The sequence below is a fragment of the Macaca nemestrina genome, chromosome 11, assembly GCF_043159975.1.
Source record: "Macaca nemestrina isolate mMacNem1 chromosome 11, mMacNem.hap1, whole genome shotgun sequence".
In the NCBI taxonomy this organism is placed as follows: Eukaryota; Metazoa; Chordata; class Mammalia; order Primates; family Cercopithecidae; genus Macaca; species Macaca nemestrina.
Window position 1 is genome coordinate 99,395,659 of NC_092135.1, and position 24,789 is coordinate 99,420,447.

At 37.4% G+C, this 24,789-nt stretch overlaps 1 protein-coding gene across 5 annotated transcripts in view; it reads right to left on the reverse strand.

Moving 5' to 3' along the window:
* Positions 1-24,789, reverse strand: part of LOC105468098 (C2 calcium dependent domain containing 6) — a 176,309-nt gene that overhangs the window by 1,612 nt on the left and 149,908 nt on the right. For 2 of the 5 annotated variants that reach the window (XM_071073183.1, XM_071073184.1), the window contains exons 16-17: positions 6,750-6,824; positions 2,009-5,599 (exon numbers count right to left, since the gene is read on the reverse strand). The exons of 1 other annotated variant lie outside the window; for it this stretch is intronic. In XM_071073183.1, the coding sequence (XP_070929284.1) occupies positions 2,009-5,599; positions 6,750-6,824 (3,666 nt within the window). The remainder of the gene's footprint in view (positions 1-2,008; positions 5,600-6,749; positions 6,825-24,789) is intronic. 2 more of the 5 variants (XM_071073185.1, XM_071073190.1) reach the window with 1 other exon arrangement.

The following is a 24,789-nucleotide window of genomic DNA, read 5'->3' on the forward strand; positions in this document are numbered from 1 at the left end:
AAAGATAACTCTATCTCCCTTGCCTCCTCTTAGGATAAGGGTTCTGAGATCCTATATAATCTTATATCATTTAACATAAATGCAATTTCTTACTTTGCTTGAAAAGTTGTATTCAAGATTCCATTTGTCTTAAAAAAAATCAGAAAATCCTCTTTGAAAACTATGACCCCATCTTCTATCTTTTTTCCAAGTGTGTAGATACATGTATATATACAAACACTCACCCTCTCAATACTAAATTTCCAAATTTAGATAGAAAAGAAAAATCCAAAATTGAAAGTATAAGCTGGTATTTTTACCCTGCCACTATATAGTTAATATTTAACTGTATAATATATAGTGTGTATAATATATAGCTATATAATATTTACCCTGCTACTATAAAGCAAATAGTTTGCTTTACTGTGGAAAATAAAATCAAAATACTTATGCAGAAATTAGATTTATTTTCTCAAAGGGAAAATTATGCACATCAAAGTATCAACTTAATATGAGTTTTACCTACTCATATTTACTTAGCAGTTTTTCCAATTATGGATCATGCCTGTTATGCATACTACAGGGAAGACCAGTGATTCAGAAAATTAAAAGTCCCTTCTAGATTTTAAATTTGCTTTAGAATGATTTGTATAAAGTCTAGTCGCAGATATACTTTCCTAATTTTTTTTTTTTAATTTTATTTATTTATTTATTTTTTTGGAGACTGCTCTTGCTCTGTTGTCCAGGCTGGAGTGCACTGGCGCCATCTTGGCTCACTGCAACCTCCACCTCCTGGGTTCAAGTGATTCTCGTGCCTCAGTCTCTCAAGTAGCTGGGATTACAGACATGCACCACAACACCCAGCTAATTTTTGTACTTTTAGTAGAGACGGAGTTTCACCACATTGGCCAGGCTGGTCTCAAACTCCTGGCCTCAAGTGATCTACCTGCCTCAGCCTCCCAAAGTGCTGGCCTTATAGGCGTGAGCCACCAAGCCTGGTCTCCTGATCGTTTTATGTTAATATTAAAAATATATTTGAATTCTCAAGTTTCTCAGCACATGATATAGCATGGTGGTGAGAAAAGAAAAGACTAGAAGTTAAATTCTTGCAATTCATAATCCAATGGATTGTAAATTTTACATATCCCTAATTTTTAGCCAGATAACTGGCACAGAGGAGATTCATATTTGTTTAACCGAAGCAAAGATAATTCGGCTATGTGAAAAAAAAAAAAAAAAAAAACCTCCAATAGTTGTAGTTAATCTCTATGAAAAGAAAATGTCAGCTGTGTTTCCACAGTATCGGGCCACAGCCAATAGTTGTACTAATTTTAGTCAGGGCTAAAATCCAGACAGTTTTCCACAATCAGGACTATGTACTCTGACTCTCAGCTGTGTCAGCTGGGAGAATCTGCCCAGAGGAAGAGGGCACCTTTTTCTAATTCATGTCCCAGATGGGTTGGGAGGAAAGGTTGCCACCGTTTATTTCATAAAAAGGTAGTAGGTGTGTTAACAGTCTCCCTGATTTTGTGATTGCATTTTGAATCAGGTGAGGTGATATTTAAGTTTCAGAGGAATTTTTTGTTTTGTTTTGTTTTGTTTTGAGACGGAGTCTCGCTCTGTCGCCCAGGCTGGAGTGCAGTGGCCGGATCTCAGCTCACTGCAAGCTCCGCCTCCCGGGTTCACACCATTCTCCTGCCTCAGCCTCCTGAGTAGCTGGGACTACAGGCGCCCGCCACCACGCCTGGCTAATTTTTTGTATTTTTAGTAGAAACGGGGTTTCACCGTGTTAGCCAGGATGGTCTCGATCTCCTGACCTCGGATTCACCCGCCTCGGCCTCCCAAAGTGCTGGGATTACAGGCGTGAGCCACTGCGCCCGGCCTTTCAGAGGAATTTTTAAATTGGAGGTCTGTATGTCTTGGGGGTAATTAAGGTTATACACACAGTTGGATGCAGATACACAAACCCTAAATTATTGCCAGAACTTTGTCAAATACAGAAGTAGAAGACTTAGAAAAACATCATTACATGTATAGTAGTTCTTGCAGTCCAGTGAAGCAGTGTCCTTGGAACAGACTTCTTTAGGTGAATTCTTGTGGTGGGCAGTGTGGTTGGCAGTATCCTGACTATCTTGTTAAATGACTTTTTTGGTTTGGCGACACGGTCTCTTTCTTTTCGGACCTTGGGTTTTAGATCTTCTCTCTTAAATAATTCTGGGAAGAGGGATGGTTTCGAGTTTTTCTCATTTTCTACATCTTTATATTGGAATGACTGTATTTCAGGGAACTTGGCACATTTTTCAGTGCAAATTTCATCTGGTTTTATATAAAGAGTTTGTATTTCTTTTTTGTATTGTGCAAATGTTACTAAATGTTTTTTATTATTGTTATTATTTCCTTTCAGTCTCTGACAATACTGGTCTTCTAATTTTGATTTTTCCTCAGTCTCTATATTGAAATGAGTTAAAGTGCTAGTTTGCCAGGAAGGAAAAGTGAGTCTGTTTATGTACTCATCTTCCCTTGGCATTCTGGCATTAGGAATTCTTGGATACGATGTTAATACTGCCTCAGGTTTTTCCTGAACAGTCCGTTTATAGATGTTTACATGCTCCTTTCTATCAAGGGACTTCATTTTCTGTGTCCTTTCACACCAAGCTTTTGATTGAGTTATTTTTGATTTACCACCCCAACTATATGGGTCTTGAATCTGTGTTTTATGAACAGAATTTTCTGCTTGAGGAAGCTGCATAAATACATGTTCTTTCCTTAGTTTCTTAAGCAGTATATCTGTAAGTGTTTCTGATGAATTGTTTAATGGACTTGCCTGGGTATTTTTATTGGAAGAAGGTTGTACTTTGATTAAACTTGGTGTTTTAGCTTCTTCTTTAGTGTAATAACTTTTCTGTTCCCTAATTAAAGATGAATTTTCTTTTAAATTCTGTAAGGGAAAAGATTTCTTTTCTTTCTCTCGAATCAGTTCTATTTCTCTAAGTTTATCCTCAGAAACCGTTTGTAAAGTGGTTTGTTGAACAATTCTTGAATATTTATTTTGCTTTTCTGAATGCTTCTCCACAAAGTGATGGTCATCTCTAAAAGGTAAATGTGTCTTTATATATTTTAATGGTATAGAACTAGAATTAAGCAAATTTATATGCTGGTTGATCCCTTCTAATTGCCTTTTTGTTATTAGTCCTGATTTTGAAAGTTTTTCTAAAAAAAGACCCTGGAGGTGTTTGCTTAAATCAGCTTTTAGATGTAATAATTCATTTTCTGATAAAGCTATCAGATAGTTTTGTAGAGATTTACTTAAAGGATATTTCATGTTTATTTCAAACCTTCTACCAAAACTCCCCTTTGAAATATCTTGTTCTAGTTCGTGAAAAGAAAGTGAGACACTTTTAGTCCTTAGAGAAGACATGTTTGGGTATATAGTCTCAGATTCTGTCTCATTAAATAAACTGCTTTCTGAAATGTTTTTTAGGAAATAGTTTTGGAGAATCTCATTTAAAAAAGACCTTAGCCTTATTTCTAAATGTTTATCTATGAAATGATGATTGAAATTTTTGACAAAAGACATGATTTCTTTCACAGTTTCAGAATATTTCCCCTGAAAACTGTTTGGCCCTTTCCGCTCTACCTTCTCATTCATCAGATACAGATTTCGGTAGATTTTTGGTAAGTCCTCCTTGGTGATATGTCCTGATTCTGAAAGTCTTTCTACAAGGTAATGCTGGATTTGTTTACTTAATTCAGATTTTAAATTTTTTACTTCTGACTCTGAGAGTTCTTCTAGAAACACACGCAACTTTGGACTCAAAATATGTTTTCTGTCTAATTTGTCTACTTTATCAAAATTCTCTTGGATTTCTTTAAGGTGTTCTGTGTCACTTGTAAAAGAAGGTTGAATTAGTCTTTCTAATTCTCTTTCTGGTTGTCCTCTTCTTTCAGATTGATTATATTTGAAAAAAACATTGAAGATGTTTTTTAAAAAGGATTTTAACATTATTTCATCTGATTCATTAAGTTTATCCATTAATGAGTTAGTTAAACTTTCTAAAGTAGAACTGAGGTCATTTTCGTCTTTACCAAGCCTCTGACCATTTCTTGGCAAATCCAGTTCTTTATTTGCTATTGAATAATAACTTGAATCTTGTGGGAACATATTTTGGTCTTCCTGTATAAATTCAACTCTACTAACAGAAGTAGTGTCTTTGGGAATGATGGGTATATTCTGCTCAGAAAAAGGTTCTGTCTCGCTTCTGATTTCTGAATAATACTCTTGGGAATCCTTCAGCTTTCCTTTAGGAGAAGTGATCCCCGTACCCAGCAAAGAACTCTTACGGCGTTCTTTATCTAATTCTATCACTTTGATTATCCCAGATTCTAAAAGCGTATCTATAGGAAATGCTTGTATTATCTGGCTTATAGCAGATCTGGGCTGTGGCAATTCTATTTTATCAGCATTATCTTCATGAAGTAGAATATGTGATGACAAACTTCTCTTCCAAGGTGTAGGTACTTGATTTTCCAAGTTCATTGGTGTTTCACTTGGCTCTTTCACTTCTATCTCCAATTCTGAGAATATTGGTGCAGTGAATATTTGCCTTATAATGTAGTCATGTACAGTGCCACTTGAACCTGATTTGGAGTTAGGTACTTCACTTATTAAATGTTTCTTTTTGATACTACTCTTTTTTTTAATTGGAAAATCTCTCTCATCAGCTTCGAAGTGTGTTTTAGAGACATGTTCTTCTACCTCCGGAGATTGTCCTGGTCCACCTTCTGAAAAGGAATCTGCAGGAATATTTTTAATTATCTGACCCTGTTCTGAAAGTGAATATTCAGGAATATTTTTAATTACTTGACCATCTTCTGAAAGTGAATCTGCAGGAATATTTTCAGTTATTTGACTACCTTCTGAAAATAAATCCACAGGAATATTTTTAATTATTTGACTTAAAATAGTCTTTGAATTTAAAATGTCTTTTTCTGAAAGCCAGTTGTTTAAATCTTGTTTTTTTCCCAATATGTTGTCTTCCATACTACTTGATGATTTATCATGAATGCTTATAAGTAGAGAACTACTTTTCTCTCTTGCTTCACTGTTCATACTAACTTCTGGTTTAGAAAATAATTTGTCTGAAAGGTCTTGCAGATTTTTACTTAAAATTGACTTGAGTATCATTGATTGTTTTAAATATTCTATCTGGGGGGTAAAATTTAAAGACTTTGAGAGGTGACATGTATTTGCATGTACATTTCCAGCCCTTGATGATTCTCCTTTGAAACTTGGTAAAGATACATTTGGTAGATTTTCTTTTAAATTATTCTTTGTATCTAAACCCTTTATCGTATTGATAGTAGGGTCAGGGGCTAACTTATTCTCAGTTTCTGACGTCTTTGTTGTGAAGATATTAGGGTCATGGGCCCAGGTTTTATTAGCAGGTCCTGCAGTTTTTGATTGTGCTGGATAAGGAGGATCCTGGTCTTCGTGCTCTATAACCTCTGCACCTAAAATGTTTCTACGTTTGTATATATCTTGATCTTTTTTTTTACTGACTGACATTTTGTTTATATTCCTTAGAAAAGGATCAAAACCATTCTTGTTGACTTTCTGAAACTGCAATGTTAAAAAAAAAAAAAAGGTAAGACATTTGGTAGCAATGATTTTGAATTTATTATACATTTTCTAGTTAATTTTCTTTGAGCAATCTGTCAATGTATCTATTCACTCTCCTACCCTCCACAAAGGGAGAAAATCAACTTTAATTATTTTAAAATATTTGAAATTGAAATAAAATATTTTAATGGAAAAATTTCAAATTCTTAATTCTGATGCTATTTTGTGTCCAAGTGCTTTTTACTACTTGGAATATTTTTAAATACTTAAAAAGCCATCCATAAATAGTTTATTGTTAAGAACTTAATTTCTAGTGTTAGCTTCATTTCCTTAGACAGTAGCTAACATCAGGATCCAAGTCTCATCTACCTAAATATTTGCTACATTCATAGCAATGTAGGAAATATTTTTTTTTTTAATTCAAGCAAGTAGTGAAAAGTACTGAAATGAAACTCACGAAAAGTATCAAATATTCTCTGAAAACTGACTTGGGGGCATATATCATCTGCCTTTAAGTCTGAGAGTTTCAACAATGATAATGAGCTCCACCCAGTCCTTAACATGTCACAGTTTAATCTTGCTTTTTGATGCATACTGTATAATGCCCCAGAAATGGATAAGGGAGAACCATATAGAAAACTCAGGATTACAGTAAAATTTCAGTGTAATATTCATAAGCAGCTTTTTAGCTCTGGGATCAGGCTCGTCTATCATTGAAACAGCCTTCAGAATAAATATTCTTATTGAAACTCTTTTTTCATACTTCTGTGTTATCTAACTAAAAGAAAGCAAAATGTGAAAGAATCAGCCTACTATTTGTCTTATTTTATTTCAACTTAGTAGTTCAAAATTATTTTTAATGGATGCAACTTATTATAACAGGTTTTCAAATTCTAGTGGATACCCAGATGACAAATTAAGAATCCCCTTAGTTTTTTTATTTTTTTGTTTTCTTTTTTGAGAAATACAAATTCCCAGGTTCTGTTTCTGGGTTGAGATTCATTAGGTCAGAAATGGACCTGGGAATGTGTATTTTTTACAATAGCCAGGTGTTTCTAATGAGTAACTTTTTAGAACTATTGAATTAAAGTATTGAAGAAACCTAGTAATTAAGTATAATGATATTGGGATAGAATAATTCAGGACTCACCTGAAATTTTGGTTTGAATTCTATATATTCTGGTCTGAAAGATGGTGAATTATATTCTTTTGGTGAAAAAGCCACCTTATAAAAAAAGAAGTTCTAATTTTAGATTACTTGTAAGAGTATCAAGATCATTTTATTCTTGCAATAGTTATTAGAGGTATAAAATTTTTAAACCTAAATATTTTTATCATAACTATACTTGCCAATTATGAAAGAAATCTGTATATATATAATATTATATATGTGAAATATTGGCTTCATTGGTATTATAATAGTCACCCTATTGAATTTGTAAACTCAAAATAATGCACAGCAACTTCAAGCAGAAACAAAAGTAAAAATAAAATAGAATTGTCAGAAGAAATGTAATCTGATTTGTCTTGAATTTGTAAACTCAAAATAATGCACAGCAACTTCAAGCAGAAACAAAAGTAAAAATAAAATAGAATTGTCAGAAGATGTAACCTGATTTTTAAAAGGCTGTGAGATACCTTTAGACAATACATGGCAGCTCATAATATATTGAGATAGCATTTTATTTATTTATTTATTTATTTATTTATTTATTTATTTATTCATTTATTTATTATTATTTCGAGACAGTCTTGCTCTGTTGCCCAGGCCAGAGTGCAGTGGTGTGATCTTGGCTCACTGCAACCTCTGCCTCCTGGGTTTAAGCAATTCTTGTGCCTCAGCCACCTGAGTAGCTGGGATTACAGGCATGTGCCAGCACATCTGGCTAATTTTTATATTTTTTGTAGAGACAGGGTTTTGCCATGTTGGCCAGGCTGGTCTTGAACTCCTGACCTCAAGTGATCCATCTTCCTTGGCCTCCCAAAGTGCTGGGATTACAGGCATGAGCCACTGCGCCCAGCCATAGATAGCATTTTCAGTGATGATCAACCTGTCACTGTTAAATGAAGATGTAAAACTCCCTAAGGAAATACTTGAGTATTAAATCAAGATGTATGAGAACCATTACAGGATCACAAAACCACTGAATTTTTAGAAATGGAAGTGTTTTGGAGATAATCTAGTTCTAGTTCTTATTTTACACAGAATCTGAAGCTAAAGTTTCTTGTCCCAAGTTACCCAGATGATTAGTAGCTTAAATCCTAGGTGTCCAAAGTTTTCATTGGGTACTCAGTTCCTCACACAATCCTGATAGCAGTTAGGGAGAATGAGTGGCTTTAGAAGCATCAGAATGTGCATCCACACTGCCAGCTCATACAGAGAGAAAACGTGACACATCTCTTTACAGAACACTTGGTAGTTCAAATGACTGTCCTATACATTATCTCCTTTAGTCTGTAGAGGCTTCACTATGGACTAAGTTAAGTAAAATAACAATTCAATGAGTAACATTTTTATTAGAGATACTTTTAGGTTGTTTTAAGGTTTAATTAACATTAAGCAGTTAATAAATGACCCTATTCTTAAAGCCTCAGTGGCTTCCCACTCATTGTCCTCACACACCAACTCTGTATTGTCTCTGCAAGTTTCTCAATATTTGCCAGTATGGTTCCTCTCCTCCAGCCAAATGTGTCTAACTCTGAATTCTTGACATACATCTTGTACTTCCATACCTATTCTTTTGTTCCTTTTGTTTTTCTTTGCTTAAATTTCTCCCAAATCTCTCTTAAACACAGTTGACATTATAACATTTGAAAGTTTATTGCTTTAAATGAATTTAATAGAAAAATCTAAAAAAGACACATGTATGATAAACAAGTGAAAGAACAAGTAGTAGAAAAATATAATTTCATTTTTGTAACAAACAAAGCAAACAAAAAATCCCCCCTACTACAAGCATGGACAAATGTGTGAATGGATTCAAAATGCTTACATTGTTTTCTCATGGGAGTAGCCCTGGAGGAGAGGAAGGAGGATGCCATTAACGTTTACTCTGTTTAACTGGGCATTATTGATTAGATGAACATATAATACTTTCATAAATAAAAAGCTTCAGTAAAGTAACATTGGGGGAATGTTCTAGGTATGCATGTTAGGAAGCTAGGAAGAGACAATTTAACAAATCAATACAGGAGCTTCAAGATAGCAGACTGAACATGTGAGTCTACTCTCCTATCTCCCAAGGTGCCAGTACATTAACAGAAAATATTATTTCACAAAGAAAGAACCATGGCAATACTGGAAATCAGTAAGGTGAGCTACCAGGATCTAGAACTTTGAGAAAATTCAGAAAATATGAGAGTAGATATAATTGACTTAATGGAAAACCCCAATCAGAAAAACCATAACCTTAAACAATAGTTATTAGAGATGTAAAATCAGGGGGGCCTGAGAAGCAATACATTCCAAGTCAGTGTATTAATCAGGGTTCTCCAGAGGGACAGAACCAACAGGATATATGTATATAGAAAAGGGAGATTATGAGGGAGAATAGCGCACATGATTACACAGCGAATTCCTGCGATAGGCTATCTGCAAGCTGGAGAAAGAGAGAAGCCAGTAGTGGCTCAGTCCAAGTTCGAAAGCCTCAAAACCAGGGAAGCCAACAGTGCAACCCTCAGTCTGTAGCTGAAGGCCTGAAAGCCCCCTGGAGACCACTACTGTAAGTCCCAGGGTCCAAAGGCTGAAAAACCTGGAGTCTGATGTCCCAGGGCAGGAGGAGAGGAAGCAAAGCATCTGGCAAGGGAAGAGGGAGTGAGCCAGAAGACTCAGCAAGCAAGCTCATCCCTCTTCCTCTGTCTGCTTTGTTCTAGCTGAGCTGGCAGCAACTGGACAGTGCCCACCCACATTGAGGGTGGGTTTTCCTCTCCCAGTCCACCGCCTCAAATGTCAGTCTCCTCTGGCAACACCCTCACAGACACACTCAGAAACAATACTTTTCCAGCCCTCTAGTCATCTCTCAATCCAGTTAAGTTGACACCTAATATTAACCATCACGCTCAGCATACACAAAGAAAATCAGATCACGGGAACGTCCATAGTTATTAAAGAGCTGCATTTGGAACAGCTAGACCTCTTGGACCCTTCATTATCACCCCTTTCTTTCTCTGTGCACACAGATCAAACACTGCTAGCAGCACTCTTTCCCCAGTCACTCTCCCAAACATCAAAAAACTGTTCTCTAAGGAGAATATGGCATATTCCTATGCAGAGATATAAGTTTTGGGCCTTGACAGGGAAGCAGAGTAAGGACTGCTGAGACTCACACTTCCAAATTAGAAAACTAAAAGGGGATTTGAAAAAAAGGGAGTTCCATCCAGGAAACACACTGGTTCTTTGGAAATGCAGAGAACTCAGTGATCCTACCTACCATCTTCCATCCCTACACACCCTCCAGGGAAGCCTGCCCAGCACATGGACAGAGCATACCTATACAATCAACATACCCCTCCATTTATAAACATAAAACGAAGCTTACCATGTATATAAGAAAAATTGATATATGTAAGTGAAGAATCAATAAGAACAAATGGAACTAACTCCAGCGTAAATAGAAATATTTCTGAGGAATGTAGGAGGAGGGTGATCCTTGGAAAAGATTCTAAATAGCTCAGAGATATTCAAGAGAATATTGAGTTCCCTTTAGCTGTATGATGATTATCTCAAATTTAATGTATATAAAATACAATTTTAGATTAGGCACCACACTCCCCAAAAAGAAAACCCTTAGGCTTTCTGTTTTTCCTCTTCTCAGTTGATGATGCTTCTATCTCTGGAATTGTTAGGCCAGAAACCTAAGAGTTTGTATTCCTTTCCTTCTCCTTTCCATAACTAATCCCGCATCAAGTTCTGTGGCTGCTGCCTTCAAAGCAGATCAAGTATGACCAGGCGCGGTGGCTCACACCTGTAATCCCAGCACTTTGGGAGGCTGAGGCAGGCGGATCACCTGAGTCCCGGAGTTTGAGATCAGCCTGAGCAACATGGAAAAACCTTGTCTCTACAAAAACTACAAAAAATTAGCCAGGTGTGGTGGTGTAGCTTATGGTCCCAGTTAGGAGGCTGAGGTGGGGGATCACTTGAGCCCAGGAGTGGGAGGTTGCAGTGAGGTATGATCATACCACTACACGCCAGCCTGGGCAACAGAGTGAGACCCTGTCTAAAAAAACTTATATACATATAATTTATATATTAATATATATTGGATATATATATTATATATATAATTATGTGCATATATATCCAATCACCTTTTCCTATCAACCCCCCTACTACTATAGAACAAGCCACCATCATGTTTCCCCAAGCAGTAGTATCCTAAGTAGTCTCTTGCTCCCTGTGACAGAGAATGCTAGTTGCCTTCCTAAAATGTATTATCTCAAGAACTTACATTTTTTAAGGGGCAGAAATATCCCCTATCAAAAGCGCTACATCTTCTAGCCTCCTTTGCAGACAGGAGTGGCCATGTGACAAAATTTTGGCCAACTAGACATAATTGGAAGTTGCTGAGAGAGTATCTTAAAACAGAGGCCGACGGTCAGGTGCAGTGGCTCACACCTGTAATCCCAGTACTTTGGGAGGCCAAGGTGGGTGGATCATGAGGTCAGGAGATCGAGACCATCCTGGCTAACACGGTGAAACCCTGTCTCTACTAAAAATACAAAAAATTAGCTGAGCATGGTGGCACATGCCTGTGGTTCCAGCTACTTGGGAGGCTGAGGCAGGAGAATCACTTGAACCCAGGAGGTGGAGGTTGCAGTGAGCGGAGATCACATCACTGCACTCCAGCCTGGAATACATGTGATGCCTGGAGATATAAAGTCCATCTGGTGTTACCCTTCAGTAACATACTCATGCTGAGGATGGCTGTCCATAAAGAAAAGGAATCTGGGCCCCTGATGACATCATGAAACCACAATATTACGATTTAAGGCACTGTTTCTAAGTTTTTGTTACTCATGCTTAACATGTTACTCATGATTAACTCATGTTATCATTAACATGATTAATCATGTTTAATCAAGTTAAATATTATTCTTAACTGAAAAACTTCTACGCATACTGAAATTTATTCTTACAGTAGAATAAAGCTAGAAATCAGTAATAGAAGAAAATTAGAAAATACACAAACATTTGGAAATTAAACAAAAAATTCTTTAAAAACCAATGTGTCACAGAAGAAATTACAAGAAAAATTAGGAGATACCTTGAGACAAATGAAAACACAACACACCAAAACTTAAGGGACACAGAAAAATCAACACTAAGGGGAGAAATTTATGGCTGTAAGCATTTACATTAAAAAAGAGAAATATCTCAGGCTGGGCGTGGTGGCTCATGCCTGTAATCCCAGCACTTTGGGAGGCCAAGGCAGGCAGATCACCTCAGGTCGGGAGTTCGAGACTAGCCTGACCAATGTGGAGAAACTGCGTCTCTACTAAAAATACAAAATTAGCTGGGTGTGGTGGTACATGCCTGTAATCCTAGCTACTCAGGAGGCTGAGGCAGGAGAATTGCTTGAACCCAGGAGGCGGAGGTTGCAGTGAGCCAAGATCGTGCCATTGCATTCCAGCCTGGGCAACAAGAGCAAAACTCCATCTCAAAAAAAAAAGAGAAACATCTCAAATTAACAACCTAATTTTATCTTAAGGAACTATGTATACATTCCATAATGCATACATTAGAATAAGAGCAGCAAACTAAGCCTAAAGCTAAAAGAAGGAAGGAAATAATAAAGATTAGAGTGGAGGTAAATAAAATAGAGAACAGAAACACAATAGAGAATATCAATGAAACCAAAAGATGGTTCTTTGTAAAGATCAACAAAATTTACAAACCTTTATAGCTAAATTGATTAAGAAAACAAGAAAGACTCAAACTACTAAGATCAGAAATGGAAGTGGGATATTATTACTGATTTTACAGAAACTAAAAGGATTATAAGAGTACTATGAACATTTGTACACCAACAAGTTGGATAACTTACAGAAACCAAAAGGATTATAAGAGTACTATGAACATTTGTACACCAACAAGTTGGATAACTTAGATGGAATAAACACATCTCTTAAAAAAGCCAAACTACCAAAACTGACACAAGTAGAAATAGACAATTTGAATGGACTTATAAGAAGTGAAGAAATTAGATTTAATCTCTTCACCCAGTTATCTGTGGATTTTTAGTCCCCAGATAGCTTTTATGAATACTGCTCACTGCTTTTCCTGCCCTCATTCCATGTTATGTGAGATAGAGACAAGCAAACCCATCCTTCAGGTATCCTCCAGCCAGCTTAGAACAGACATATACAATAAGTTGCAAATAAAACTATGTTCCCTCCAGTTCCATGAAGGGAATTGGGAACTAGGCTCCCGCTGCTCAAGACCAACAGGGCTGCTGTACTTAGAAGCAGATGGAGAAAGGGTGAATACAATACAAACTCCAAAAAACGTTTCAACTGTTTTGAAGATGAATTCTAGGTAAACAGGTTTCATTATCTTTCATTACTGTAAAGATGTCACTCCATAGTCTTCTGCCTTTCATAGTCTAATAAGAAGTCTGGGCCGGGCGCAGTGGCTCATGCCTGTAATCCCAGCACTTTGGGAGGCCAAGGTGGGTGGATCATGAGGTCAGGAGTTTGAGACCAGCCTGATTAACATGGTGAAACCCCATCTCTACTAAAAATACAAAAATTAGCCAGGCATCATGGCACACGCCTGTAATCCCAGCTACTCGGGAGGCTGAGGCAGGGGAATCGCCTGAACCTGGGAGGTGGAGGTTGTGGTGAGCCAAGATCGTGCCACTGCACTTCAGCCTGGGCGACAGAGTGAGACTCCATCTCAAAAAAAAAAAAAATAAATAAAATAAAATAAAATAAAAAGTCTGTTTTTATTTCTTCCTCTGTCAATATTTCTTATTTAAATCTGTAAATAATGTGCCTTTTGCCCCTGTGAGTAAAGGTTTCTCTTTATCATTGGTTCTTAGTAACTTGATTATTAGCATGGTTTTCTTTAGGTTCATTCCCTTGGAATCTATTAAGCTTCTCAGATATGTGGGTTTATAGTTTTCATCAAACTTAAAAATATTTTGACCATTTTCTTCAAATCGTTTTTCAGTTCCCCTCCCAGACTCCAATTACATGTGTGTTATACCACTTAGTACTTTCACATGTTAGTAATACTGTGGTTTTTTTTTCCATTTGTGTTTCATTTTTGTGTAGCTCCTAATCCTCTGTCTTCAGGTTCACTGATCTTATCTTCTGAAGCATCTAATATGTTGTTAATCTCTTAAAGGTTACTATTTTAGATATTTTTTATCTCTAAAAATTCCTTTGGGGTTAATTATCCCCTCTATTTTTTTCCTCATCACACTCATGTTTCCTCTACCTTCTTGAATGTATGAACTATATTTATAATGGCTCTCTTAACATTCTTTTCTGCCTGTTCTATCATTGATGTCATTTCAGGATCTTTTTCTATTATTTGATTTTTCCCTACATAATGAGTCATATTTTATTGCTTTTTTATATGCCCAGTATTTTTTAAAAATACATTTTATTATTTCATTTTTTAGACACTAGATCTCACTACGTTGCTCAGTCTGGATTCAAACTCCAGGGCCCAAATGATCTTCCTGTTTGAGCCTCCTGAGTAGCTGGGACTTCAGGCACATATTCCTGGCATACCTGGTAATTTTAAAATTTAATCTTAAGAGACAGAATTTCACTCTGTCACCCAAGTGAGAGTGCAGTTGCAAAATCAGCTCACTGCAGCCTCTAACTCCTGGGCTCAAGTGATCCTACTGCCTCAGCCTCCTGAGTAGCTGGAACTACAGGTGTGTACCACCACACCTGGCTAATTTTAAAAATTTATTTTGTAGACACAGGGTCTTGCTTTGTTGCCCAGGCTGGTCTTGAACTCCTGGCCTTAAGCAATCCTCCTACCTCAGCCTCCCAAAGTCCTGGGATTGCAGGTGTGAGCCACTGTGCCTGGCCAAACACCTGGTAATGTTGTATGGAATGTTAGGAATTGTGGATTTTATGTTGTTGATTGATAATTTTTTTAAAATTTCAAATCATTTTGATTTTGCTCTTATGCACATTTAAATTACTTGGAATTAGTTGGGTTCCTTTATTTTAAGATTTATTGGGTAGAAGGTTATCTAGAGAAACCTTCAATGGAGCTTTAGAAGGGGCTGATTTAGCCTCTCTACTAAGGTGATGTCCTTCTAAGGATTCTACTTACTGTCATGTGTTATGAGTCTTTCCATTCTGGCTGATGAGAATATGGAATTATTGGAAGTCCTGTGTGAGTACCTATAATTTTCTACCTTATCTTTCCAGTGGTTCTTTTCCTTGCTTTCAGTAATTTTCTGCTTAGGTCAGTACTCAGCCAAAGACTCCAGAGGAACTTCTTTACAGTTATCTGGAGCTTTCTTGCCTCTAGTTTCTTCTGTTCTGGTACTCTCCCACTTTCCCTCTGTCTGCTAAATTTCAGACTCTAGCTCCTCAACCCAATGAGATCTCCAAGCTCTGTTTGGCTTCCTGCTCCTGTGCTGCTGCCTTCAGGCAGTAAACTAGTACAATTTTAAGGCTCGCTTTGTCCCTGTAGTGAACTCTTCTAATTTTATGTGGCCTTGGCCTCCATTTTGAATACAAGTTTAAATTTCTCACACCAGAAATAGAGCTTGGTCACTCTTGACACAGTTTTCAGTTCTACACCATGTCCAAATAGCTCAAGATGGCGGCCAGAGATTAGAACTCAGAGGTGTCTCTCCTACCTGGCAGACTGAGCTCCCTGCTTTCCCACCACTTCCTTTAAATGGACCATTCAGGAATTTACCCACAAACTTAAAGTGACCTATGTGCCCTGTTCTCTGTCACATGCTCTTCTCTCTCTCTCTGTCTGACTTTTCATTCCTGCTTCTCATGACCCAGGGACTGAAGGACTGCCTTCCTGACTCACTGTGCCCTCCTTGCCCAGGATCTGTAAGTAAAAAATCTTTGAACTTGTTTCCTATTGTGGTGGTATACAAAATTTGCACCTTCCATCTGAAGAACTAGGGGCTACTCCACATCAGGTTTTCCCTGGGATGCTAGAGGGAACATAAGGTAAGGTTCCTAGTGCCAGTGCACTGGTAAGGAGAAATAAAGTAGACACAAGTCAGACAAGAGCTAAAGGGCATCTGCTAGTATAAATAAGTTTCCTGTGTGAAGGAACCCCTGGTCTCAGGTCAGACAACTAGGCGTTAGACCATCTCCCAGGTAAAAGAAATATCCTGTGAAGGCACACTGTAAACACCCATATCCAGTTCTCCTTCATTTCCTGCTAGGCTAGGGTTACTAGTCACCCTGGTACTAGAACACCAATTTAGCTGGGGGCTCCTCAAATGGTTCACTTTTTTTTTTGAGATGAGGTATCTCATCTCTGTTGCCCAGGCTGGAGTGCAGTGGCACGATCTCAGTTCACTCTGCCCCTGGGTTCAAGTGATTCTCGTGCCTCAGCCTCCTGAGTAGCTGGAACTACAGGTGCACACTACCATGCCTGGCTAATTTTTGTATTTTTAGTAGAGGAGGTTTCACTATGTTGGCCAGGCTGGTCTCGAACTCCTGACCTCAAGTGATCTGCCCACCTCGGCCTCCCAAAGTGCTGGGATTACAGGCATGAGCCACTGCACCTGGCCCCCAGATGGTTTACTTTTCTAAAGAATCAGTCTTATGCTGCCTTTTTCCCTAGTGTCATCATGTGCTATCATCAATCCCTGATAGGATGCACTGAGAAGGGCACTTCACCACTGTGGTATTTTTTCCAAAAACTCATAATGCAAACATAATAATGGAAAAAACATCAGACAAACACAGTTTAGGGGACATTCTGCAGGATACCTGGCTAGTGCTCATCAAGATTGTCAAAGTCATGTTAAAAACAACAACAACAAGGCCGGGCGCGGTGGCTCAAGCCTGTAATCCCAGCACTTTGGGAGGCCGAGGCGGGCGGATCACAAGGTCAGGAGATCGAGACCACAGTGAAACCCCGTCTCTACTAAAAATACAAAAAATTAGCCGGGCGCGGTGGCGGGTGCCTGTAGTCCCAGCTACTCAGGAGGCTGAGGCAGGAGAATGGCGGGAACCCGGGAGGCGGAGCTTGCAGTGAGCCGAGATCGCGCCACTGCACTCCAGCCTGGGCAACAGCGTGAGACTCCGTCTCAAAACAAACAAACAAACAAACAAACAAAACAACAACAACAACAAAACAAGGAAGATCAGAAAAACTGTCAAAAACCAGAGGAAACTGGAGAGTCATGACAACAAAATGCAATGTAGTACTCTGTACTGAATCTTGAGACACAAAGAGTATATTAATGGAAAAATTGGACAAATTCAGTCTAGATTTAGGTAATAGTAATGTACTAATGTTGGTTTCTTAGTTTTGGCAAACGTACTATGGTAATGTAAGATGTTAACAACAGAGGAAAGTGGATGAGGGGTATATAGGAACTCTCTAATATATTTACAAGTGTTCTGTAAATCTACAGTTATTCCAAAATTAAAAGGTTATTTTAAAAAACTAATCTACTTATAAAAAAACACAAAGCTGGCCGGGCACAGTAGCTCATGCCTGTAATCCCAGCACTTTGGGAGGCCGAGGCGGGTGGATCACAAGGTCAGGAGATGGAGACCATCCTGGCTAACACGGTGAAACCCCGTCTCTACTAAAAATACAAAAAATTAGCTGGCGTGGTGGCAGGCGCCCATAGTCCCAGCTACTCAGGAGGCTGAGACAGGAGAATGGCGTGAACCCGGGAGGTAGAGGTTGCAGTGGGCCGAGATGGCGTCACTGCACTCCAGCCTGGGTGACATAGCAAGACTCTGTCTCAAAAACAAACAAACAAACAAACAAAAAACAACACCAAGGCAACATTTACAGGTAAATGATGCCAAATTTTTAGGTCAATCTCATTATGAATAGATGTACAAAACTCCTAAATAAGTTATAGCAAATTCTGTGTAGTATAACCCAGGAGGAATTATATGGGAATACAAAGACAGTTCAACATTAGAAAATCTATTCATGTAATTCATTATATAAGCAAATTACAAGAGACAAATTGTGTTAATTTCCTCCACAGGGGTCAGTATTTGATAAAAATCAACCCCATTCTTTTTCGTTTTGTTTTGTTTTTGAGATGGAGTCTTGCTCTGTTGCCCAGGCTGGAGTTCAGTGGCCTGATCTCGGCTCACTGCAACCTCCACCTCCCGGGTTCAAGCGATTCTCCTGCCTCAGCCTCCGAAGTAGCTGGGACTACAGGTGCCCGCCACCATGCATGACTAATGTTTTGTATTTTTAGTGGAGATGGGATTTCACTGTGTTAGCCAGGATGGTCTCGATCTCCTGATGTCATGATCCCCCTGCCCAGGCTTCCCAAAGTGTTGGGATTACAGGCATGAGCCACCGCACCCAGCCCAATCAACCCTATTCTTGATTTTCAAATAAATCTTCCAACAAACTAGGAATAGGATTAAAAAACTGCTTTCCTACCTCATGCATTGCACTTGAAATTGAGATACTAATAGACTATTCATTAGAATCTGTAACAAGAATGCCTTTCCTTACTGCTACTGTCCAATACTGCATAAACAGTTTAGCCAAGATTAGAAAAAGAAACAACAGGTAGAAATATTAGAAGTCAGGAAACAAAACTGTGCCTAATGGATGATATGATCACTTATCTTTAAAAAATTCAAGAGAACTGAAAAATTAAGAATAAGAGAGTTTAGAAAAGTGGACCAATATAAGATCAGCATACAAATATACACATAGTATTGTATAACACCATATCCAAATAGTGCCTGAAAAATGTAATCTTAAAAAGATCCCATTCACATTTACATCAGAAACTATCCAATACTAAAGAATTAATCTAATAAGAAATGAACAGGAGCTATGAAAGATTAAAAAAGAAAATACAGGATACTGAATTTTCCTGGATGAAAATTTTGTAAATATATCAAACTATACCAATCTATAATTCAATGCAACCCCAACTAAAATCTGAGTTATAGAACTTGCCAAGATGATTCTAATACTTCATCAATAAGAATTTATAAGAATTACGAAGAAAATGATGAAAAAGCAGATGTGTGTGTTCCCTACCAATATTAAATGAATTTAAAGTTATGGTAATTAATGTTGTATAGTAATGTCATAGAAACAGGCAAAATTAATGGAACAGAATACTGTAACAGCTCATGTAAATAAGGAAATTAGCATATAATAATTAGCATGTTATATTAGTCCATTTGCACACAGCTATAAAGAACTACCTGAAACTGGGTAATTCATGAAGAAAAGTGGTTTAATTGACTCACAGTTTCACAGACTTAACAGGAAGCATGACTTGGGGGGGCCTCAGGAAACTTCGAATCATGGCGGAAGGTGAAGGGGAAGCAAGGCCTTCTTTACATGGTGGCAGGAGAGCGAGCGAGCAAAGGGGGAAGTATCACACACTTTCAAACAACCAGATCTTGTGAGAACTCACTGTCACCAGAACGAGGGGGAAGTCCACTGCCATGATTCAATCACCTCCCACCAAACCCCTCCCCCAACATGTGGGGATTACAATTCAAGATGAGATTTGGGTGGGGAGACAGAGTCAAACCACATCACATGTTAAATTAGCATAGGATAAATGTTGAATTTCAAAGCAGCAAGAAAAGATAAGCTATATGGTCAAGACTCATTTGCAAATTATAGAAACTAACGTAAGTTTAAAAATAAATGTATCTGGGCTGACACAAATAGATTTATCTTGCTCCAAAGAATAAAAGCCTTTTATGTAAAGCGAGAGAACTATAGGACAATACAAAATAGTCAAAGGGTGCCAAAGGCAGGAATTTTCTAATTTTATAGGTATATGAAACTGTTTAAAAGTATAAATGCAGTTAATTATTTAAATTAGTTGACTTAAAAATGATATAAATGAAGATGTCAAAGTTCAAACTTGAAGTAATTACAGGAAGACGGACTGTATTTCCTACAATTGTGAGTTTTTTCCATTTTATTTTTTATTGTGTTAAAAAGCACATAACATTAATTTTACAATCTTAACCATTTTTTAAATGTACAGTTCAATAGTGTTAAGTAAATTCACATTGTTGTGCAACAGATCTTGAGAATTTTTTCATCTTGCAAAACTGAAACCCAGCTGGGTGTGGTGGCCCATGCCTATAATCCTAGCACTTTGGGAGGCTGAGGTGGAAGGATGGCTTGAGTCTCAGAGTTCGAGGCGGCAGTGAGCCATGATCATGCTCATAATCTCCACTCCAATGGAATTGTGAAGTATTTGTCCTTTTGTGATGGGCTTATTTCACTTAGCATAATTCCTCAAAGTTCATCCATGCTGTAGCATGTGACAGGATTTCTTTCTTAAGGTTGAATAACATTCCACTGTATTTTTATACCACAGTTTCCTTATCTGTTCATCTAAGGACATTTGTGATGTTTCTACCTCTTGGGTATTGTGAATAATGCTGCAGTAAACATGGGTGTACAAAATTTCTTCAAGGTCCTGTTTTGAATTGAATTCTTTTAGATATATACCCAGAAATAGGTATATATCTATGTATCAGAAATAGGATCACATGGTAATTCTATTTTTAATATTTTGAGGCACCTCCATATTGTTTTCCATAGTGGCTGCATCATTTTACATTTCCACCAACAGTGCACAAGGGTTCCAATTTCTCAACATCCTCACCAACACATTATTTTCTTTTATTTTGATAGAGGCCATCCCAGTGGATGGGGGGGGTGATAATTCATTGTGGTTTTGATTTGCATTTGTCTTATGATTTGTAGTGTTGAGCATGTTTTCATGTGCTTATTGGCCATTTGTATATCTTCTTTGGAGAACTCTCCATTTTTTAAATGTGTTGTTTTTTGTTGGTGTTGAGTTGTAGAAGTTCCTTATATATTCTGGATATTAACCCCTTATCAGATATATGATTTGCAAATATTCTCTACCATTCCATGGATTACCTTTTCACTCTATTGTTTCCTTGATGCAAGAAGTTTTTAAGTTTGATGTAGTCTCACTTGTCTACTTTTACATTCAGTTTTAAATGCTCTAAAACTTAGACCCCTCAAACCACTTCTGGATAAAGACTTTATCAATTTTCTCATGAAAAGAGATAAGATATCTATACCAAAACCATGTTCTATTTGTCACTTAAGTGGAAACTCCAAATAGCATTATTTTACATAGTAAATTCTGTGATTAAAAACAATTATTTACTTTTCATTATTTTCATGCTTAGAAATTTTACTATCTTATTTAATTTTCTTCTCAAAGTATTTGTTAATTTTTAAATGAATCTATTCGTTTGTCATTCATTCACTTATTAAGTAATTATTTAACAAAAATATGGAGCAACTATTTTAACCCGGGCAGTCTCCCAAGTTTTAGATCACAACTATTCTCTTCTCCTTCTGTTCCTTACCCCCAAATGGGGTAACCTTTAAATATAATCAACCCTAATGTATAATATATACATTTAATTTTAAAGATATCAATGCATTTTATGAAGTTTGCCTTGGAAATAATATACTTCATTTTAAATAGGAAACGCAGTGGCTCATTTAACTAGGAATTCTAAGGGATGGATATGGCTGGCTCCAGGGACTTAATGTGATCAGCACACTCTCTCTCCATGTTGGCTTTTACAGGCATTCTCTGTCATCTGGTAGGAAATTACCGCTGATAGCTCTTGGTTTAAAAGAATAAGAGGTTAGGGGATGTGGCTCACACCTGTAATCGTTTGGGAGGCCAAGGTGGACTGATCACCTGAGGTCAGGAGTTCGAGACCAGCCTGGCCAACATGGTGAAACCCCGTCTCTACTAAAAATACAACAATTAGCCAGGTGTGGTGGTGTGTGCCTGCAGTCCCAGCTACTTGGGAGGCTGAGGCATGAGAATTGCTTGAACCTGGGAGGAGGAAGTTGCAGTGAGCTGAGGTTGCACCACTGCACTCCAGCCTGGGTGACAAAGCAGGACACTGTCTCAAGAAATAAATAAATAAATAAATAAATAAATAAAAATAAATAAATAAAAGAATAAGAACACCCTGTCTTAATATTCTTAATTAAATTATATGCTCATCCTTGTAGCCTCTGAGGCAGTGTCAAGACTGCTAACACAGTAGGGATTGGGGCTAGGGCAGGGGTGAATCCCTCAGGAAGGCATGCTGACAGACAAGAATAAGTTGACTATAGGGAAAATGTAATAAATTGCATTGAGACAATTGCCTATCCATTTCAGCAAAGATATTGGTAGGTTCTTATGTCATATTTTTTTAAAAAGCATAGATAGATTAAATAGTTAAACATGAAAACCATATGCTATAAAAGTACTAGAAAAACATCTAGGAGAATACTGACATAACCTAAGGACCTTCTAAACAAGATATAAACCAACAGCCAAAAAGGAAAAGGTGTCGAATTTGACCACATAGACATTTAAAAATGCCTTTGACCTCGAAGAAGTTAAAAAACATAAATAACAAACAGCATAGATAATGTATTGTTATCCAAAACATATAAAGCATTTTCACATGTAAGTAAGCAAACACAACCCGATTTGTAAATATGGGCAGAGATTATAAACAAATAACAGAAATACAAATAGATAATAAACACATGAAAATTGTTCAGTCATTAATAATCAGGAAAATGCAAATTAAAGTATCAGTGGAATATTTTTTGTGCATCAAATTCATAAAAACGAAAATGTGAGTGTGGGATAATGAGTACTTGCTAGCATTTTGATGCAAATGCAAATTAGTATATCTAGTTTAAAGCATAATCTGGCACTATCAAAATAAATGTGCTTGTACACTCTGATCCAACAATTCTGCTTTTCATAGTTATCCTATACTTGTACAGGTGAATAAAGATAATACTTACCATTTAGCAAGTGTCTATTATGTTCCAAGCCCTTTAAAATTCTTTGAAAGAGGTGATAGATAGTATACTCATTTTGCAGATGAGAAAACTGAAACTCAGATGTAAACTGCCCAAAGTTATATGACCATGGAGTAATCTGCATTTAAACCTAAATATTTCTGCCTGTAAAATCCAAGGTCTTTTTACTGTATCATACTAGTTCTCCTACTACCACCAAACACTGCCTTTCATTGCTGAGTAAAATTAATTTCCCCATCTCTCCTCACCTTTTTTCATCCTGACTTTTGGGGAAATGATTTAGGGTCCAGTCATTGTCAGGGTTTAAGTAAAAGCTAATTAGGCTATATCTTGAAAGTCTTAATTTATGAAGGGGCTCTAAAAATGTGAAGGAACTATTGAAAGACTGTCACCTGAATCAGCTATGAGTTGAAAGAGATGTTATCAGTCCTTTCCAATTCAGATTTAGTATTCCAGAAGTTTGCCTTAAAATACTGCATTTCTATAACACACTGTCTACCTTGGCTCATTAAAAAAAAACTCTTCTTTTAACTTCAGACAACTCCGAAGATTATTTTCCCACAGAATTCTAAAGATTTTGTGACCTGTTTGTGAAGCAATTAGCTTGGACTTTCAGAAATGTGTTCTAGAACTCTGAGATGTCTTCAGTTTACAAGTCTGTTGCCCTAGGTGATAGATTCAATCTTCTAAGTCTGTTGATTGTATATACTGGAATATATGTTTAGTGGGTTACAAACCCAATTTATCTTGTTCAATTTAATTTTGTTTTATATGCTGATTATGGCTCTGACTACCACCCTTAAGAAAAATGTCTAAGGTAAGTTTTCTTCTTCCTTAAAATATTTGACAATGATTTTTCTTTTTAAAAGTTAAGCTTTTTATTTTGAAATAAATGTAAATTAATGTGCAGTTGTAAGAAATAACAGAGAGAGCTCATGTACTCTTCTTTATTCAGCTTTCTTCAATAGTAAGTAACATCTTTCAAAACTGTAGTACAATTTCACAACCAGGATATTGACATTATACAGTTAAGATTCAGACATTTCCACAAGGATCTCTAATATCCTTTTATAATCTCACCCATTTCCTTCCTGCCCCCATCCCCTATTAATATCTGGTAACCACTAATCTGTTCTCCATTTTTAATACTTTTGTCATTTCAAGAATCTTATATAAATGGAATCATACAGTGTGTAACATTTTGGGATTGTCTTTTTTTCACTCAGCATAAATCTCTAAAAATTCATCCAGGTTGTTGTACATATAAATAGTTTGTTCCTTTTTATTGCTGAGTATTATTCCATTGTATGGATGTACCATGGTTTATTCACCAATTAAAGGACATCTGGGTTGTGTTCCAGTTTGGAGCTATTATGAATAAGGCTGCTATAAACATTGTATATAGGTATTTTACATATAAGTCTTAATTTTCCTGGAATAAATGCTCAAGAGTGCAATTGGTGGGTCGTAGGGTAGTTGCATGTATGGTTTTTTAAATAAACTGAATAAAAGGCAAGATGGTTTACTAGATGCAGCTAGGAGGAACATCTGCCAGTGAGGTACCAGGACACTGGGAAGACTAACACACTCTGAGCAGATCTTCAGAAGGAAGGTATTGATAGTGGACAGAGGGAGGTCATAGACACTGAGCTGAAGGGAGAGGAAGCAGGGAACCTTGCATGGCGCTACTACACATCAGGACTTGTTCCTGGCTCCCAGTGTCTCCTGGGGAAGGAATGAGTTGAGCAGGCAAGGAGTGATTCACTTTCACCATGGGCCTCTGGAATCCTGGCAGCAGGAGACCCCACAACCCCCATGGACACTTGAGCTGGCAGGGAGAGATGATTAGAGAGGAGGTAGGGACAGGGCTCCTGCCTGTGCAGAGTGCAGAGCATTTGGTGCAGGAACATCTGCAGGGGAGCACGGCCAGGGGTGTCCATCCTCCAAGACTTGCCTTGCTTCCATAAAAGACTCTAGCCTTAGGGGAACTATCAAATCTGAACAGAACAGGGTGATTTTGCCACTGAGATGGATCCAGTCCGATCTGAGTGCCCTTCTACCTGCTAGCCTCTCATGGGGCCCTGGCCTGGCTGTACCTGCTTGCAGTGCAGCTTCAGAGGCCCAACAGGGGTGCCTCTTGCAGACCTACATTATAGCT